The following is a 20,756-nucleotide window of genomic DNA, read 5'->3' as shown; positions in this document are numbered from 1 at the left end:
AATGAATGGAGATGGTCAAGCCTCGGGTTAACAAACTCTGGGTCTTATAACTTCAGTTGTACTAGCCTTGGACTTACATTGCTATGTAGACATAACCCCTAGTGCATGAGTTCAGGGTGGGCTGCATCTACACTGCAAAGCAAAAGGCTTGATCCCTGGATCCTGGCTTGACTCAGGCTTGGACGCCTCCATTCCCATGGGGTCCTGGGATGCTGGCTCTGAGCCCTGGCTTAGAATTTGCATGTAGATGGAAAGGGGGGTTAGGCTTGGGCCTGAGTTTGAACGATGGATTTATACTGAAGTGTAAACATGCCCTAAAAAACGCCCCCATGGCTCTTCATTGATCTCTTTCCCTGCTGTGGTAGTGGAGGGTCAGAATGCCCAGGAAGCCTATTTGAAGACTTCGATATCTGCCTCACACCGATCCTGTGAATGAAACAATGCTAAACGTCTCCCCCTCCCGGCCTGAGACATCTCCTTCACCCCACCTGCTAAGGATGCAGCTCATGCGTGAAGTGATTCATCAGAGTACTGAAAAGAGGCAAAAGTTCAGGCCTTCCTGGGTATTGCAACAATTGCTCCTTATGCACCCTATAGGTGAACCAATAAGTCAGGGCATTTGAAGCAAAGTAGAACTTGGGCCTGAGTTGAAAGAGAAGATGGACTTTGGCTGTGTGGTTACTAGAGACCTAAGCTTGTGGACTAGCCTCAGTGTTACCACTAGAGACAGGGTGTCCATTCCACCCAGGCTGATTGGGTGCTAGTACTGAATAACAATTACTCCACTGTCCTCTGGGGGTCTAGTCCCACAGTCCCTGCTACAGCTTACTAAAGCAGTGGTTTCTGGAAAGCTTCTGGGAACGCAGGGGAATTGTGGGAAAAGGGATCAAACTCTAGGGAAACTCCCATAATTCCCAGAGGAAAGCACATTAAGCCCTAATGTACTGGCACCATTTCTTAGAGCCTCCCCCCCAAAGGAAGCTAGAGTGAATGCTGAGCTCATGCTTGGTGAGCAAGGTTTCCTTAGGAGCTGCTGAAAAGCAGTCATGCAGTATCTGAGGCAGCTGTGGTCAAGCAGTGCAGAGTGTTCTGGCAGGCCCTGTGAAGCGACAGACTAGCAGCTAATGGTGGTTTTGCTGGAATGGCCAATGCATCATAATACAGGCTCAAAATTAGTCTTTCATTAGTGAGCGCTGAATATAAACACATTGTAGACCCATGCATAACATGAAACAAAAGGATAAGGGGCAGATTCATCCCTGCAGTAGTGCTAGGGCCACTGTAGGGACAGAGGGAGGTTGCTTGTGCTTGTGCTCTTGCCATAGAGTAGTGATCATTCAGGCCCTATATGTGTCCATATCAATGACACAGCCTCCTTTAAATCTGCAGCTACCAAAGCCACGCTAGCAGAAATAATACATAAAAACCAATCTATAGGTCAGAGTTAAGGTTCTTGTGATGAACAATGCATCTCTTTGTGCTGGATAAGAATCATGTGTTTACTATATAGGAAGTGTAAGACCCTTAATTACTCATGCCTTTCCTTGCTTTTAACTGTGCGGTTTATACGTGGTTGGTAAGTACATTGATCTCAGAAACTTTACCTGGTTTTTGAAACAAAGTTTTGGTATTCAGAAGTATGTTTATTGAGCGCTGTCAATGCATTTCATCCAGTACAGAATATAGTGGAAGACATGGGCCTTCTCTAGTATCGAGTTGACACAGAGAGAATAGTCCAAAGACTGTTCACATTGCACAGCCAGAGAATGTGGACACCCTCCCATATTTTCTGCTTTTCTTGGGAACATGATCTCCACACGCGTTGGCTCCTTTATTGCAACTTTGCAGGTTATACACTATCACTTAGGTTAGTTGGGTGCTCTGACACATCTTTGCTCCATTCAACAAACACAGTGCTGTGAGCTGCATCAGCTAATGTGTTTGGGGGTGCTGACTCCTTCAGAGATGACACAGCAAAGTGGGAGCCCCAGACTTAGTATTTACCTTGCACTAAGTGCTTTATTCCCTGGATTGTGTAATTTTACTCAAAGACAGACAGGACTGTTACAGCAGTTTAAATAAAATAAATTACAATACATAAATAACCTACCTACCAGCTCTTCTCAGCTGGGGCTGGTGCAGGGGCACAGGCTGGGGAGGATTTGAGCAAGCTTATTTTTATAACAGATCGCTCTAGGGCCAAGTCCATCCTGGTTCCATTAAATGGAGCCTAACTTTTGGCTGTGTAGCATTGCCCAATATAGCTCCAAACCTCAGATGAACTGCTCCAGGTGTTCTGGACCTCCCAAACCTAGGGGAGGGGGAAAGACTCACTGAGAATCAGGAGAGTGAAACCCTGGGGAGAGAACTGGCCTGTGGGGCAGACCAAGGCAAATTATGAAACGCCAAACTCTGCTCCCCCTGTTTAGGCCTCCAGGGCAGTGGAGACCAAACTGCTACAGTTCCATAATAGTCTGATTATCCAGTAATAATGCATAAGGGAGGGGGATTAATTCTTGTAGGGGCAGAATTCAAGTGATGTTGACTCCACTGCTGCTATATTAATACTTGCACTCTCACAACTGATAACTGAGGTTTAGTGAAGATAACCCTCACTCTTGCTTCCCCACCACCCCCAACACTTCATCCTATCTAACAAAGCAGCTAGGACACTATGTTTGTGGATCACAAGGTCTGTGGCCAGGGAATTTATATGCTGTGTTCTTCTCCCTAGATGATGTAATTATAGAGAGGGTGGTCCCAGGGAGACAGGCTCTAGAGAGAGGCCTTCGAGAGGATAACCTAATACAACAGACGAGCCATACATCTATACTACAACTACAACATGAGTACTACAATGGTGTAGTACTTATTAACTGAAACTTTGTGTCCTTTTACTTTGGCATCTCTTGGACACTCCCTCTGAGGAAAAAACACAGATGGTGTGGAGAGGACAACAGCTAGGTCTTTTCTAATTTTAGGAACTTCTCCTGCCACTGCTCTAGCACAGGTGCAGCTCTGCCAGGAGTAATTATAGTAGAAGCACTAGTGTAGACCAGCTTCTAATCACCAGATTGTCTACACCAGGTCTGAGCAGTTACACAACAAAACACCCACTGTTGCTAGCACTTGTCCAACTGCAGCAGGTTGAGACCAACAGTAGGAGAATTTCCTACCACTCTTTGAGTAGAGGAAGATTGAGTGGAGAGGTCTTCCCAAAGCATTCTTCCACTGGTTTGTCCATTTTGCCAGCAGAGGGCAGCATAACTCTACAGCTGGAAGTGGCCTCCGGATGAGAGATTCCTCAGCTAATTAGGGTATAGGAGAATGGTGTTGTTTTGGATGGGCTTGGTGGTCCTGGTAATGGGGAATGGTGTGGATGTACCTGCACCTAGATGCAGGTGCAGAATGGGTGGGACCCATCTTCGGAGGCAATGCCCATCACCTTTCAGCATCTGGAATGAGGTGCTGTTCCACCACATCCCCATCAGTCTAGTGGGAACCAGGAGGAGGATTAGTTCTCAGAGGATTCTGTCTCGTCGGTGGAGCCATCGCTCTCTGTATTCACTTTCTGGCGGTGGTGGAGAGGTTTCCAGGGGGAGCTGATTCTTGGGGAGGTGCGGGTAGGCAGGTTGGCAATGTCCCCACTAGAGCCGGCTGGAGTGGAGATGGAGAGCCCTGAAACCTGAGATAGTCTGAAAGAGAAATGACAAACCCCAGGTGGTCTGGACTGTCATATTCACCCCTTACCCAGCAGCAGGTCTGGAGCAAGCCCGGGATAGGATCACAGATCCAGAGCTGATCTCACAGAACTATCCTCTAACACAGAGAGAGATGCTTACAGCAGACCAGGGAATGCTCTGCAGTGGCACCTGGCAGATGGACCCTGTCTGGGTTTTGATTTTGTGACTCCTTCCTCATGTTTCAATAGGTCAACACCTTGCTCTGTGTGTGTCCCTAAATCTCTGTCAGAAGCTGGGACTGGATGGCAGGGGATGGATTACTCAATAATTGCTCTGTTCTGTTCATAGCATCTGGCACTGGCCACTGTCAGAAAACAGGATACTGGGCTAGATGGACCACTGTCTGACCCAGGATGGCCATTCTTAGGTCCCTCTCCCCAAGTCACAGCCTCTACTACCCCAACTGTCCTGCTATTTTCACCACTGTATGAGACTTGATCCTCCACAATAAAAGGTCCTTCGCTTGGGGTTCTCCACTGCCTCTGTGTCTCCCTGCTGACAGGTCTCTTCTCTGCATTTGAAGACCATCCCAACAACTTAGTCTGCTATACCTAGGAACACTCCACAAAAGGGCCTTTGCTGCCTAGGCTGAAGGACTGCTCCATTGTCATATGGCTGGGTGAGAGGAAAGGCGACAGCTCCCAAACCCAGGCTCCCATCATGCTGCCTTAGATTTGCCACCTTCCTTCCCACTCTGGACAACTGCACTTACAGTTTCTCCAATTCCTGATCCATGGGAGGGTCGAGAAGCAGGTCTCCTTTATCTGGCAGAGCCCCTGAAAAACAGCAGCAAGAAAACACTCAATGCAGAGTGTGGCCATGTGGGAACAGGCTCTATGCACAGTAGAGTTCAAGGACTCTATGGCATAGAGCTATTCAGTATCAGATCTACAAAAGAGAGGAGGCCCTCCTTCCCACCTGGTCTATAGTTGTATACTGTTCAGCCCAGCTCAGTCTGAATGTAAGGCATTGTCTGCCTAAGGCATAGGAGTTTTTGTGACCTGTGCATGGCACACTCCACTGATGCGGCACAGCAGCCTTTTTCACAGTACAGCCATGTGTCAAATGTGTTTGCACAGTCATACTCACCAGGCTGTCTGACTGTACTGGTATCAGAGCATTCTGAGAAAATCCAGGCAGCTACCCCAAAGTGCTGCAGCAGGGAACAGAATACCCAGAGGATATGCATAGAGAGCAGTACTAGCAGTACATGGGGCAGGGCACTCTGGGATGTCCTACCACACAGAGAGCTGGAGAAAAGAGGACCAGCCAAACAAGTTACACAGGCATGATTGGGGGACTCAGTCACTCTGCAAAATAACAGTACAAGAGTCTGGTCCACTGACAAACGCAGCACACAGTTAGCAGCTCTGGTCACTATCAGAGCATTGACCTTGTTCTGTGGGCACAAACCAGCTACAAAGTATGCCACTGACTGGTTACACACTCAATTAGCAGTTACAGCATACAGACAGGGCTGAATCTGAGACTCAGAAATCTGTGGCTAGGAGAGCAGATTTGTTGGTGCTCGTGGCAGCTTTGAGCTCAGGCCTGGGGCTAAACCATTCTGCACCCCAGACAGCACCTCTAGTATATTCCCAGGGACAGGAAGGCTGTCAGGCCCAACCCTGGTTTTCTATGAGGTCTGAGAAACTGCAGATAAGTGGATGGGCCACACTCTGTCAGCAACTGCTGCCAGAGTGTGAGAGGGATGGGCCCAGTAGGATGGGTCAGAGATCATCTCCCCCATTTCTCACTGTAAAACCAGGATATTGACTAGGGCATGTTAACTGGGGCTGGTATATCCCTATTCAGGATGAGGGATATGCAGTGTGGTCAGGTGACTGTGCCTGTTGATGCTTCAGGGTTCACACTGAGTTACACTGGGAAGCAGGGCAGGAGCCTGTTAGGAAGTCCCTTCTTCTAAATCAGTGGCTAAATCCCCCCTTACACAGATCCAGGAAGGATGTGGGCCAGGCCAACACAAAGAGGATAGGAACTGCCTTGCCCTGGCCAGGACACTGCCACAGCAAAACCCCAGGTATAAACAAGGCTTCAGGACAATTGCAGAGCTGGACCAATGGCTCAATGGGGAGTACTCTGCTGTGCACGAAACCTAGAAGCCACAGTCAGTGTCTTTGGGGTAAGTGCTTTATGCTACTACGTGGGAGATCTGGATTTGGTTAATGGGCCTGGTTTCTTGTTCCCCAGGAAGGTGGGGCCTGGGGATTCATGGACTCCTATACAGGAGCCCTGAGAGAGGCATTCAGCTACTACAGTGACAGGCACCAGATAAGAACCCACACCAACAGACAGCTGACCCTCAACTTATTCCAGTGTTGGGCCCCCCACAACCACCAGAGAAGCCAGATGCTGTAGTGCGCCTGTCACCATGACGGAGAAGCCCAGGAGTGCTCCAACCTGCGGCTTGCCATGGGCTTAATTAGAAGAATAAGTCAGATAAAGCCTGGGTTTGTTTCTGCATTTGTAGAACGTGTAGTGAGGTCTCTGGGGCACTTGAATTACTTGGGAGAGTTGGTAAATAACACTCAAAGGGATTCATGAATCAATATTGACACTGGAGTTAGGCTGCAGATTCCAATCTGCCTGACAAACTCATCAATGGTGCCCCAGCCAGAATAAACCACTCTAATCCCCATCCCTATTCTACTAGCTGGGCAGCCTGCGAGGCCCCAGCGAGACTAAAGAACACAGGGCCCTGATTGAAAGCTCCTTTGCCTCTGAAGCTCTTGCCTGGAACTGCCCTTGCTGCAGGGCACTGGGAAGCCTGTGATCCCCCTGCAGCCCAAAGACTATTCAAATCATCATGCAAGCAAGCTTAAAAGACAGTAGAAGAATCATTCTTCCTTGCCAAGATGCTGCACCTGTTAGACTTGTGGCTGCTACCCCTCCCGTGAGAGGCCTCAGCAGGAGGCTGGCAGGGGGCCAGGGCTGTGTTAATAGAAAGGAAAACCCAGAGACTTTGAACATGGTACAATGGAAGCTGTGGGCAAGGATTTCTCAGCCCATCTGTTTTCTTTCCACCTTGCTGGAAGTGGATTTCATAGAGCTAAGGGGGAAAAGTCTTGCTTGGTGCAATCCAGGCATCACCTTCTCCAGTGAATACACTGTTTTCTAAGTCTGTTTGCAGAGGGGATTGCTGGGTTGTATTCATGTCCCTTTGATATATAATCTCTGTGTTGCTGGGTAAACAGCCCTGCCTGAGAGGAGTATTCACAGCTCAAATGGTCTGTAGAGGGTGGAGGCTCAACCAGGGAGAGGACAATTCTGCTCTCTGCCAAGACACACACCTGTGAGAAGGAGCAGGCATTTCAGGTAGGGGAAGCTACTTTCCCTCGAGGCTCATCTCTGAAGTATGGGGACTATTGGAGACTCAGCCCTAGAACTAGAGGGAGAAACTGTCCAATAGTATGGAAGTCCTATTGATTGGATCTCACCTTGTGAAGGCTAAGAAGTGAGAGCCCCAGGCATCCAGATATCTCCTAGGCCCTGAGACAGCCTTGGGGTTACAGATTCAGCCCTGCTCAACTCAGCCAACAAGTGAGCTCTCTGTTCGCTTTTGCAGGAACGGAAGGGGAAGCACAAACAAGGCACAGGGGGTCTGCATGGAATAAAGGGTTTGAAATCTATAAAAATGAGGCATAGGCAAGGAGTAGTCCAGTTCCCTTGCTCTTGGATAACACTGACCTCCGCAACAGAGGAATGGGACTGAGCTGGGAGAGCCAATGTGCTCCGCACCACCCAGAGCTGACACTTTACAGCCAGCCCCCTCCCACCTCTGGGTTCTAACCCAGTCTGGTGCAGAATTCTCCAGCAGCTTCACATCTGTTCACAATGGGAGGATGTGACAACCTTAAATATGACCCTGAATAAGCCAACCAGTTCAGTTTCCCTTGTGCCTTTTTCTGATATTAAATTAAATGTATTTTACACTGGCCCCAGATTTTCAATATGGCACAGGTTTTTGTACTGACAACTGCCTTGGAGGGGTTATTTGGGAAAGCTGTAGGCTTAGGCAGTTGGGTTGCGAGACAGTTAGGAAGGTCGGGGAGGCAGTTTGGTCTTTGGCCCCAAGGAGGTATTGGGGATGAGGATGCATTTTTTTTCTTCCTTTTCACTTGTAGCCAAGGACGAAGATCATTTAACATTTGGGGGAAAGGGGACTTGAACTCAGTTCCCCGCCCTAGCAACTTCTGAGAGCAATGAGCTGTCTTACTTGCCCCCTAACGCAATACCGGTGCCTTCCAACATTAATGGATAAACACATTAAATTAGATGGATATTTCTGTTAAAATGATCAGCAATAGTTAACAATATTGCTATTATGGATGTCAATGTCAACATCTCAAATCTCAATTCCTCCCTAGACCTACTGTTTCAGGCACTCTGCAGACTCAGACAGATGTTGCTGCATCGGACTATGTTTTCATTTGTTTCATAAGGTTTCATTTGTGACCACAAGGGAGGGAGACCTTTATTTTCAAAGACAATTTAAAATCTGCTGCATGATTCGACAGCAAATTCCACAAAAAATGCAGAACCAGGAAAAACCTAGGGCCATATCCACAGGGTTCTATTCCTCCTCTTACCTAGGGCTCTGTTGATCCCATGATGCTTTGCAAGAGCCATAAGAAATCCATAGAAGGTCAGTCTCTGTACACTGCTCAGTACCTCTTTGACAAGGGCAGATGGGGGACAGCTAGATGGAGAAGAAGAAAGAGGAAAATAAAACCTGGCATGAGTTATAGAACATCCTCCTCCTTCTAACTCCCTGATGTCTGACCACCCTGAAGCAGCCCTAGCTGTGCTCCCTGACTGTGTCCTCCTGGAATGGATTGGGGGAAGTAAACCCGCTTCCACCTGTTGCTTTTTGCTAAGCAAGACATTCAAGCTAGGGTAGCTCCCCCAAATCATCCATAATTGCTTCCAGTCCAAGGAGAGGAGAAAGCATTCTGGCAGGGCACATTCCATCTACCTGGACATGTAGGAACTTGAGCAGATGAGGCTACAGAAATCTGTATCTGTAAGGTCTGATGTTCTTCTATGCTGTGCTGAAGGAAGGATGATCTATGGTGATCTATGGGTCTACTGCTGCCTCTAATAGACTCCCTTGGACAAATCACTTGTTTGTTCTGTGCCTGAACTCCTCATCAGTACAATGGGTTAATGATAGTCCCAAGCTCCTGGGGTTGTTGTGAGAATAACTTAATTAATGTGCCTGTGTGCTCAGATACCAAGACAATGGGTACCACTGAAATACTTTCCATAATTAAAGCATCCTTCTAACAGGCATCTTTGGGAGATGTAGCCCCTCCCTGCAGTGCTAGTTTGCTGCTGGAGCAGTACGCTTGAAAGCCTTTTGCTTCCCCACAAGCTGCCTGGTGTTATACTTAAGACTCTACCAAATTCACGGTCCATTTTGGTCAATTTCATGGTCATAGGATTTAAAAAATCGTAAATTTCATGATTTCAGCTATTTAAATCTGAAGCTTCACGGTGTTGTAATTGTAGGGGTCTTGACCCAAAAAGAAGTTGTGAGGGGTCAAATGGTTATTATAGGGGAGGTTGTGATACCACTACCCTTACTTCTGCGCTGCTGCTGGCGGCGGTGCTGCCTTCAGAGCTGGGCATCTGGTGAGTGACGGCTGTTGGCTGGGAGCCCAGCCACTGCCAGCAGCTGCACAGAAGTAAAGATGGTATGGTATGGTATTGCCACCCTTATGTCTGCGCTGCTGATGGCAGGGCACTGCCTTCAGAGTTGGGCGCCCGGCTAACAGCTGCCACTCTCCGGCTGCCCAGCTCCAAAGGCAGCACAGAAGTAAGGGTGGCAATACTGCAATCCCCTTAAAATAACCTTGTGCCCCTCCACCCCCCGGCAACTTCCTTTTGGGTCAGGACCCCCAATTTGAAAAACACTGTCTCCCCTGTGAAATCTGTATAGTATAGGGTAAAAGCGCACAAAAGACCAAATTTCACAGTCCGTGAAGTGTTTTTCATGGCCGCGAATTTGGTAGGGCCCTAGTTATACTGTACTGTGACTAGCTACTGCACCTATACAAACCTCTGCAAACTACTCTGATGCTAAGAGGCCTTTCCTACCACTTCTACCTCTAGGAAGTCAACAGTGTTTTGCTCATTCCCTGTTGTGAACACACTTTGCCCACTGAGCCTCTTCCATAGGAAAGGAGGTCAGGGCAGAAGAACAATCTCCAAAGGAAAGCATAACCCCAATGGGAACCATTTACCTCGATGATCAGCTAACCCCCTCAATGCTTATGTCTGTGAAATAATTTCTCTTTCTTTGTTAGGCCTGTTACACAGAGTTCTCTCCCTTCACACCCATTGAAGGAGACTTAGAGGGGTCCACAGCTGATGCAAAGCCCTGTAGTTCCTCAGAGCTCCACCCTTCCTAAGACAATCTTTCAGTACTGGCTGTGAGTCTGCCCCCACTCCTTACCTGTATTTTGACCTATCACACAGGGACTCTAGACAGTGGTAGAACAGAGATGCCTCCACCCCATCAAGTGGGCTGCACTCACTCGGAGCCAGGCGTGAACGGTGCTGCCCAGAGGATGATGTTGGCACAATCACAGTGTTCGGATTCTTACCAGTCAACAGATCTTGATAAATGGCAGCAACACTCTCCAGGAACTCTGCAAAGCAGGAGGATGGCTTAGCACTCAGGACTATGATAGGATTGACAATTAGAACATTCACTTGATCTACCAGGTTCTGGCCAGAGCTGGGACTAAAGTGTCATCTGCAGCTGTATGTAAGACCGGTATGACCTGAACAAATGTACAGCACTGAGGCATCCTGCCTGTTTACATCACATACCATATAGGCCCATGTGCTGCACAGAGGCATCTTCCATATAAACTGCAAGCTTGAAGAGCTGCAAGGGAAGGTACCCAAAGTTACTGCAGGTAGCCACCCAGTCTAATGTAGTTCATCTAAGAGGGAAAGGAAGCTACATGTGGGTAAAAAAGTAGGGTGTGGGGGCTAATGTCAATGCCACCCTGCCAGATCAGTTTCTAAACCACAAAAATCTCCACTCCCCTTTCATTTCCATTGAATGAAACATCACCCAAGTTAGGAACTGAATGTTAGGAATCGCAGTAGGAGCCGAGGGAGCGGGTTAGCCAGGCTCCAGTCTGCATCCCAGCCTGCCTCAGCACAGCTCCAAAGTAAATACAACATGGGATCTAAAAGAAAGGCCAGGATGGGCCAGAGCTAGAGCTGGCAGAAAGTGCTTTCCTCAGGCTCCCAGTACTGCCCACTGTTTACTGCAAGAGTCTAATTTTAAACAAGTTTGTTTATGGATGTGGTCAACAGTTTACAAATCTAGATTCCACTTGGAGTGGTTTGCATGTGTGTGGGTTGGTGGGAGAGTGTGCGCGAGTGTGTGTGTGTGTGCGCACAGTGTGCATGTACGAACAAAAATGGGGTGGTGTGTTTTGGGTGTGTGTATGAAATGCATGTGTGAATGAGACTGAGACCATGTGGGGGGGGGGCAGTGGGGTGACTTCTGAGGCTGTGTTGAGGTTCTGTAGCTCACTGTGGAAATATCTGCTGTATCAAAGAAAGTTTTTCCAACAGCATGCCATTTCTCAGACTTTTCCCATCCTTGACTCAGGGCACTCCAAACCTATTTCAGTCCACCTCTCACAAACTAGTAACCTGAGCTGCTTCACCTTGATGACATGGTCATGGATAATGCTGGGCTTCACAGAGGGAATTCACAGCAGGAAAGACCTCATCAGTAAGTATGCAGAGAAATGCAGATGTTTGTACTATGGACAGGGGCTGAATCTAACTGCACAGCTTGGAATACAGGAATTGCCATACTGCATTAGACTAGCAGGCTATCTAGTTCAGTATCCTGTCTCCAGCAGGGGCCAGTACCAGCTACTTCAGAAAAAGAAACCCTGCAGTAGACAGTTATACGAAAATCTGCCCCCTAAGCCCGAATAGTTAGAGGTTGACATATGGCCCAAGGCTTAACAGTTTATGTCCCTCATAAGGCTCTTTTAAATATATACATATTTACCATTATAACTCTCCATATTAATGTATAATTTCCTTTTGAATCCTGCCAAGCTCCTGACTTCAGTGATATTCTGTGTCAATGAGTTCCCCGGGCTGCATGTGTGTTTTGTGTGAAAAGTATTTCCTTTTATTAGTTTTGAAAGAGTGCAAGAGACACTTGGGGGCTGAGAAGCTGCTAAAGAAAGAGACAAGCTAGGGCAGATGGTGGAGGCACCAGCCTCCCAGCAGACTGGACTCACCTGAGTAGTAAAATTGTATCTGGAAGGCAAAGAGGAAATCAGAAAAAGACATCAAGCAGTCCATGGCATCATCCATGAGCACAATCCTGGAAGCAAGAGGAGGAGAGAGAGAACTCAGCAAACACAAGGAGACAACACTCTGCAACCAGCTCCTTTTCCTTACAGTAGGTCAGAAAGTTCAGACCTTGGAAGAGGGTGGTCACTCAAGGGGAACTTCCCAAACCCAGTGGGAAGAAGCCCATCAAAGAGAGTTGGGAACTCCCAGATCTGTGCACGTGACCCGGAGTGTCAGATGAGGAAAGCTTGGTAACTCAGACTCAGGGGAAGGCTCCTGTCTATTACTGCTAGTAGCTCAGCCTCAATGATTGTGAACAGGGACTTTGTCTCACAAAGCAGAACAAATACCAAGCAGCAATTGATTCAAATTGCATAACAGTATGATGGACATGGTGGAATGCATATTGGCAATCACACAGGTTTACAAAAATTGCAGGCCTGGTTCTGATCTGAAACTAATGTAAATCAGGAGTAACTGAACTAAGGACAATGATGTTACACTGGTGTAAAATTGGTGTAAGTCAAAGGAGAATCAGGCCCTGTATATGTAAAAGAGTGCTCCAAATTAGGCCATTTTCCATTTCATAGTGAAGATGACAACGATGAGTGACTCCCACTCCCAGGTCAAGCAAATCCCATTTCTATAAAAAGGGAAATACACCTCTACCTCGATAGAACGCTGTCCTCGAGAGCCAAAAAATCTTACCGAGTTATAGGTGAAACCGCGTTATATTGAACTTGCTTTGATCCACTGCAGTGCGCAGCCCCCCCCCCCCCCCCCCCGGAGCACTGCTTTACCGCGTTATATCCGAATTCATGTTATATCGGGTCGCGTTATATCGAGGTAGCGGTGTAGCATGATGTGCACCTGGCACAAGAAGCCGCCTAACTGCACTGTGTCTGAAACCTCCTATCCTCCCTCCCTCGTGCATGAGGTTGTTTCTCCCTGAATGTCGTCATGACAGGTCTCTTGGAGACTGACCACCTCTTTGGGCAGGGAAAATATCTTCTTTCCCTCTGAAAAGCACCAGGCACAGCTATGGAGCTATATACACCACATGTTGCACCATACATCATAAATACAAGTAATATCAACCAAGGCCATGGAGGCTGTAAGGATGGGGCTGAAATGGCAGCAAAGTCAACTCCTTTTAGGGACACCTCTGTTCTGGAGGAACCTCTGATTCCAGAGCCACGCAAGAACAAAGGCTATCAGGGGCTCAGAGGTGAAACCCCAGGAACAATACTCTGACCGCTGCTGCTATGGGAGGAGGAAGAGGCCAGACTCTGAAGGTGGGAAGGTAGAAGCTGGGGTCTGACAAAGGGAGAGGAACCCAGCAAAGGAAGAGGAGGGAAACCTAAGCTCCGGTACCCAGGTAGGCCTGTGAGCCTTCAGTGTGTGCTAAGGGGCTCGGGGAAGAGGCTCTAGGAAGCTGTGTGGGAGGCTGAGTTAAAAGAGCTATAGGACCCGTCTGTGCAAGAGGCTTCCCTCCCTGCCACTTGGACCCGCTCAATTCACTGTGGCATAACAAGCATGCAGAGCAGCTTGAATTAATTACCTCAAAGAAGAAACACTAGGGCTAAGAGGGTCCCCAGGAGAAAAGTCACTGTTTAAAACAAAACCCTTTGAAGATGTCAAAGTGCTTCTGATTTATTTATTATGTCCCAGAAACCTCCTCCTGTCTAGAGCAGCAGTAGCTTCAGTTCTTAATTCTCACTAATAAGCATGTTCCCGAGATTGTCAGTGGCCACATCAAGGAGATGGCTTTGAAGCTGGCAGGCAGAGCATCTTCATCTCCCAGGCAATGCAGCTCAGCCACTGACATTTCAAACCACTCTTCAAGCACTGGAAATGCTACAGGCCACATCACTTAGAAGTGGGACTCCCTCCCTTCACATCCTGATCTTCTCGCCAGACAACCTCAACACCCCGACACCATCGCTTTTGCCAATGCAATTCTCCTTCCTGCACAAGGTGGGCAATGGTAGGAGTATGCTATGCATATTTTCTGTGGAGAGGGGATACCACATCACCTCTATGACATCCAACTCATTTCACTTGTGAAATCTAAAGCTGCAGTGTCAGTGCCTGAGCCCATGCAGCAGCAAGACTCTCTCCCCGACTTACAGAAGAGCAGCAGGGAGTTGGTATTAGTTTGGGAATTTGCTGAGATGTTTGTAGCTGTTAAATAAGGACACAAAGCCAGGATATAAAATTCTGCTGCCTGAATCTGAAGAGGGAAGTGTCTGACTGGAAGCAGGTGCACTCTGGTGCTGGGTTACTGACTCCAGTTGTCCATAGTGTCTGCAATCCAGAGAGATTGAGAAATGTGTAAATCCAATACAATCACTTTACTGGCCTGCAGCTCTGCTATGTCCCCAAACAACCAGCTGACTGCACAGCTGGGAAGCTAGGAAAGCACCATAAGCAACATGTCCGCACATCTCTCCTGAAGTGCTTGATGAGAGGAGAATCCCAGCCACAAAGGGTCTGCAACCCAGGCAGTATGCCCTGAATTTAGGGCCAAGTCTGACAGACTGAAAAAGGGACTCCAGGGAGCCCTGTTGGAGGTTATTTTTTTGGGGGGGGATTCTTCATTCGCTCCTTCCTGTTGTCTAAACTGGACTGTAAGCTCCTCAGGGATTTTTACATGTGTGGGTGGTACTTTGCACACTTTAGAGAACTCAGGTCCAGATCCTCAGATTTTAGGTGCCTAATTCCCATTGATTTCCATGGATGTTAGGAGCCTAAATATCTTTGTGGATCTGGCCCTCAATGAATAATAATAACCACAATAATGAAGATCAAGGGAACAAACTCTTTGGAAAGGGACGAAGAAAAGTGCCTCCAACTGAGGGACCTTGTGATGGGTGTACCAGGCTATCAAGGTTCAAGTGGGTTTGTTGGGTAGGAGGGTCTTGTTACTCTGCCAATGAAGGAACTCTCTGACCTGCTGATTGTGGCTAGGATCTCAGAAGCCCAATCCAGTCAGTGAGGCCCAGGAAGGGCTCTAACCCAGACTGGTGGGAAGGAGGATTCCTCTCAGTTTTGACTGTGCACTTATCTTTGCTGCTATTAAAGACTAACAGGCACAGTGGGTTGGTCTACACTGTAGAGTAAGCCCAGGGTCCAAACTCAGGCTCAAGCCTAACACCCCCCTTCCAGCTACACAAAACTGCGTTAACTCAGGGTTTGGACCCAACATTCCAGGACCCCCTGGGGGCAGAGAGTCTCAGCCTGAGTCAAACTGGGACCCAGGGTTCAAGCCCTGTTGCTTTGCAATGTAAATGTAGCCCCACTAGACTCGTGTCCTGGGAGTCCACCTAAAGTATACCACAATCAACTTTCTTTGTCCTCTGGACAGTCAAGTTTTCCCATACTGCACCACAAAAAAAGGTCTAGAGCAGCCACATTTTGGAAGGGTGTTAAGAAGTCTAAGATATGGGTGGTTGGACTCAGGCCCACATAATGCAGTGTAGATGCTGGAGCCCCAGGTTGGGACCCAGGGTTCAACAATTCTTAACCTGGGATTCAAATGAATGTAGATCCTCAAGTCCTAAGTTAACAAACTCAAGGTTTGCTAACTTGAGTTCTGATAACCCTGGGTTTAAATTGCAGTGTAGACATACCAGGTTTGCCTAAGGCAGAGAGGGCTTGGGTCTCATGGCGTTAGGTTTGCTTTCTGCTGTTAAGACCTTAAAATAAATAGAGCATCCTAAAATATCAAATACCAAAATGGAGAGACTTTTTTTTTAAATTAAGCATAGGATCTGATGCCTCTCTTTTGAGAGGGGAAGTGTGGGCTCAGATACAGTCCCTGGCTCATGATCTCAAACAAGAAAATCCCTCTTCTTCACACCTTTTTCCAAGTTAAAGACTCTGCAAACTAGACAACACCTCTGAAGACAAAACCTTTAACTTGCTTTAACTTGCAGGTGGCTAATGCCCTGCTGAGCACCAGCACATCCAAGGCATCTGACTAAGGTATATAGCCACTAGTCTGGTTCTTCCTTGGATGTGCCAGAGGCATTTGCACTGCACCTCGAACAGAGGAACTGTGTTCCTTGTGTTTTGATACCAATAAAACCTGTATTGTTGTTGCCTCTGTTCTTCTGTCCTGACCTCTTTCCCTTCCAATGTTTGTTATCAGTGCATAGCAACAGCTCCTGGAAGAGTAGAGCGTGCAGTGCCGTGAGATCATCTCAGCCATGCAGCTATGAGGTTACCATGAGGATGTGCTCTTACTAACAGTGCCTATGATTTCTCAGTCCCCAGCTTTATCAGTGAATGCTGTTACTGCCACCACCGCTTCTGTATTCACTCCTCTTCTCAAAGCAAAGCAATCACAGAGCTGTCTGGGTGCTCAGACTGAATGGGGGCAATCTCATAGGTCTGTCTGTGACACCCGCACCCTGCAAGGAATCAATCAAATGGGATAGGAGAAATAACCCATGAAATTTGTACGCAGTGTAGTTGTAGATGTGTTGGTTCCAGGATATTAGAGAGAAGGTAGGTGAGGTAATATCTTTTATTAGACCAACTTCTGTTGGTGAGAGAGACAAGCTTATTTAGCCGTGACATTCTGAATTAGTTTCCCAGACCTGAAGAAGAGTCCCATGTAAGCTCAAAAGCTTTACTTTCTCACCAACAGAAGTTGGTCCAATAAAAGATATTGCCTCACCTACCTTGTCCCACTGAAATTTGTCTTTTTAAACCGTAGAAGCTAAAGGGGAGAGTGGGTAGAGCGACATAACTAGAGGGGAATTCAGACAGAGACAGAAAAAAGGGATGCAGATGTGGAGGAAAGAGGAAGTTGGTTTTAGACTTAAAACAAGTTTTATTACACTCATTTAACTAGATTAGCGTGTAACAACAAAATAATATTAATGGGTGTGTGTGCAGTTCTCTAGTCAAGCAGGAAGTGAGGTCATCCCCACCTGAGCCTGGGTGCCTCAGACAGAGATCTCATTTCTCATGCACACCTGTTCCCAAACCCCAGCCTGTCTGTCTCTAAGACATACACACAACAGTGCAGTTGTGGGAAGCCTGCCCCTGAATGGGGCCTCTAGTTTACAACAGCCTTGCGGATTAAATTCCTTTTCTCAAACATCATAACATGTGTAGACACACTGAAATCTCACTTTTATGCCCTGTCCCAAATCCCTGCTCAGCTCAGCTGGAATCTGTGGAATACAGGCCCATGCATAGGACAGTGCTTTTGCACCTCCATGAAAGGCAGCAGCAGCAGATATGTCCTTGCTCTACAGTTAGTGCTCCATCATGGTCTAATGCTGGAGGCCAGGGACTTGCATTCAGGGGAGCCAGGAAAACCAGAATTCCTCACCAATGAGCCAGAGGGAGCAGTGCTGCTCTACTTCTAGTTTTAACTGGACCTAACACAGCATTAACTGCACTTCAATTGTGACAGCAGCACCCTGGGAGCCAGGGAGGCATTCAAAGGAGCCCAGCAGTATGGAAATATTGGCAGATGGGAATACACATCTCTTGCTTCCTCGCTCTCTCTTTTTTTGGGGGGGAGAGGTATATATATTTTTCATGGGAATATGATGCTGGTGAAAGGCACTAGACTGACATGTAGAGATTGAACAGCTCTTCATCCACAGATCAGAAACCACACAGGCAGCAGCCAGTGTCCTGCCAATGTGCCTATGCTCTGACCTGGAAGGGCAGGGAATAGAGTTCAGCCTCCCTGACCTCTCTCTGTTACAACCAGCAAAGAGACCATTTATTTCTTTGACCTTATTGTTAACATGTAGATATGCTCACTGGGATCTGGACTGACACCCCCACCCCATTTCACCTAGAAAGGCCATCTTTGCCATCAGATGGTTAATAAACCAACAATATGGGCTGGATTGGAACCAGTGACTGAGAGGTGAAGGGCTCCATATCATGTTACCAATGTCCTGAGCCATCTGCCCCCTTTAAACCTTGTCTAGGGTCTGAAAATAAATTGTTTTAAACCAGATTGGCTAACATGTTTCTAACTAACATGATTTTAAACAATATTGCAGAAAGGGATTAGTATAATGTGTAGCTGATTGTGATCAACCTTAGAAGGGGTAGAAACACGTTTTAAAAGATGTTAAATGCCATCTACAATAATGTTTAAAATCGTGTTAGTTAAAATGTGTTAGCTACCACTGCTTTAAACACAACTTATTTTCTGAGTGCAGACAAAGTCAGAGACTGCAATGTTGATATATTAGCATCACGCTGGTATTTCATTCCTAGCATATCATAACAACAGACCACTTCTATTTGCTAAGGAAAGCTCCCCTTCTCAATCACAAATCTTGGTACCTCTCTGCCCTAAAAGATTCTGACCTTATCTCTAAGGGTAGGTCTACACTGTAGCTGAAGGTGTAATTTCCATCTTGGGCAGATGTACACACACTAGCTTAGATACAGCAAGTGCGCTAAAAGTAGCAGTGTAGCTGTGGTGGCACAGGCTATCGCGTGTACTTCTAGTTGAGCTGGAAATTATACCTCCAGCTGCAGTGTCTTGGTAGTCCATCGATCCGCAGTGTAGACATACGCTAAATGTCCTTACTCACATTTTAACCCTTTCAGCACCAGGGACTAAAGCCATTGTAGGGCTGATCTACCTATCAAGAGAGAAATGGATGAAGACCCACCTTGCTGCCTTCTGAGTAAGTTCCATTGGGAAGTCAGGGCAGAGCAGCTGCAGCAGACAATGGTATTCCTTCACTGTCAGCAAATCTGCAGCAGAAACAGACAGGAGAGCATCAGAATCTTTTCTGAGATTGTTCCTTCCCCTCCCTCCCTCCATGCCCAGGCAATATGTCTGCTCTTATTCTCTTCAGGAGTCAAGATTGATAAGGCTGGTATTCAGGACAAAGGAACTGCCATTATTTTAGATGGAGAGTCCAGCAAAGCAGGCAGTCAGGAAGAGGCATGGCAAAAGGAGAGAGCTACAGAAGTGAATCCAGCAGACAGAACTGGTAACAGGTAGTAATTCAGGGAGAAAAGGGGTAATAAAGCCGGGGAAGCTCAAGTGTCAACTCAAGTTCATTTAACTTGTGTATAACTAGCTGGAAAAGAGAACCATTCCAAAGCTGCTTAAATTTGCTGAAATTCACTGGCATGGCAACATTCACCACAACATGCCTGAAAACCATCCACAGAACATCTGGCAGCAGTATGAGGGCTATGGAGTATAAACCCACAGACATTATTATTTTGGCATCCAATAATGCAGCTGGATAGCTTCTTTAGGAATAGCATGTACAAATCTGGTCACTGTATTATAGGACGCACAGAGCAAAGATCCAAAATATACAAGAAGGGCAACCAAACGATTCATGTTTTAGGGAGCTGCTTTGAAAGACACTGGTCAAAAATGGCCTCTGTGGTTCAGCAGAAGGAGATTGAGAGAGGTGAATCTCAAGGAGGTTTATAGGATCCCAAGGGAATGGAAACACAGTGATGTCAAAAAGCTCTTCATGATTGTATGTTCACAGTCCAAAAGGCTGAGGACTAAAGTTAAGGAGAGAACTAGCTGAACAACAGCAATTTTACAGTATTTCCACTTACAGAAGTATGCAAAGTATGGAAGAAGAAAGAGCCAGTGGTAGAATTAGAGCCAAGCAGCAGTCAGGAAGGGAATCCAAAGGGCAAAGGCATGAGCCCTGTAGTACAGGGCTTGGGCTCTTTTAGCACAGTTAGCTGGTAGCCCTCTGTAGCCCACAAAACTTCTGAGCCAAATATTCAGCTGATGCATTTTCTAATAAATGGCCTCTCCCTTATCCCTGATGATGGCCCCAAGCTCCCTCATCAAAGACTCCGGAAAGCCTGATAGCCTCACAAGAGCAAGAGAGACAAAGGGAAAATTCTGCCGATTCACTGGACATCAAAGAGGCAGATGTGGTTTCACTGTAGTGCCTCAGGCAACTAAATGGATATTTTCCTATATTCAAGAATGACTAAAGACACATTGCTGGGGGACTCTCAGTAAAATCAGATCCCAACCTTTTCCCTTAGCTTCCCCTTACTGGGGGTGGGGGTTTGTTCCCTGCCCCCATTCCAATCCCTTCCCCAAAGTCCTCACCCCAACTCTGCCCCCTCCCTGCCACCAGGGGGTGCAGGAGGGGTGTGGGGTATGGCAGGGGGCTCAGGGCAGGGACTTGGGGTGTGGGGTGCAGAAGGGGTGAGGGGTGCAGCAGGGGGTTGGGGTGCAGGGTGTGGCAGGGGGTTGGGGTGCAGGAGGGGTGTGTGGGATGTGGCAGGAGGCTCCGGACAGGGAGTTGGGGTGCAGGAGGGGTGCGGGGTGTGGGCTCCAGCCCGGTGCCGCTTATCTAGAGCGGCTCCGGGGTGGCAGCGCTGCGCACTGTGGCCAGGGCAGGCTCCATGCCTGCCTGCCCTGGACCCGCTCCGCTCCGCTCCAAGAAGCAGCCGGAGTCCCGGGGGCGGGGGAAAATGGTGCCATGTGCTGCTCTTGCTGCTCCTCCAGGTACCTCCTCCAAAGCTCCCATTGGCCGCAGTTCCCCGTTCCCGGCCAATGGGAGCTGCGGGGGGCGGTGCTCTCTACTCCCCCCCCACCCCGCTCTGCCCGGGGCTGCAGGGCCATAGTTCCAGCTGCTTCAGAGAGCGGCGCGGGGCTCG

General features: G+C 47.7%; 1 protein-coding gene across 5 annotated transcripts in view; it reads right to left on the bottom strand.

Moving 5' to 3' along the window:
* Positions 1-1,622: 1,622 nt before the first annotated feature.
* CSTPP1 (centriolar satellite-associated tubulin polyglutamylase complex regulator 1) overlaps positions 1,623-20,756 on the bottom strand; it is a 155,393-nt gene continuing 136,259 nt past the window's right edge. For all 5 annotated transcript variants that reach the window (XM_065595158.1, XM_005302284.5, XM_065595160.1 and 2 more), the window contains 6 exons: positions 18,770-18,854; positions 12,053-12,138; positions 10,222-10,417; positions 8,354-8,463; positions 4,456-4,519; positions 1,623-3,695 (listed from right to left, as the gene is read on the bottom strand). In XM_065595158.1, the coding sequence (XP_065451230.1) occupies positions 3,515-3,695; positions 4,456-4,519; positions 8,354-8,463; positions 10,222-10,417; positions 12,053-12,138; positions 18,770-18,854 (722 nt within the window). In that variant the 3' untranslated portion in view covers positions 1,623-3,514. The remainder of the gene's footprint in view (positions 3,696-4,455; positions 4,520-8,353; positions 8,464-10,221; positions 10,418-12,052; positions 12,139-18,769; positions 18,855-20,756) is intronic.

Source organism: Chrysemys picta, chromosome 4 (assembly GCF_011386835.1).
Source record: "Chrysemys picta bellii isolate R12L10 chromosome 4, ASM1138683v2, whole genome shotgun sequence".
Taxonomy (NCBI): Eukaryota; Metazoa; Chordata; order Testudines; family Emydidae; genus Chrysemys; species Chrysemys picta.
The sequence above is the reverse complement of the archived record's forward strand: the minus strand, read 5'-3'. Positions and strand labels throughout refer to the sequence as shown.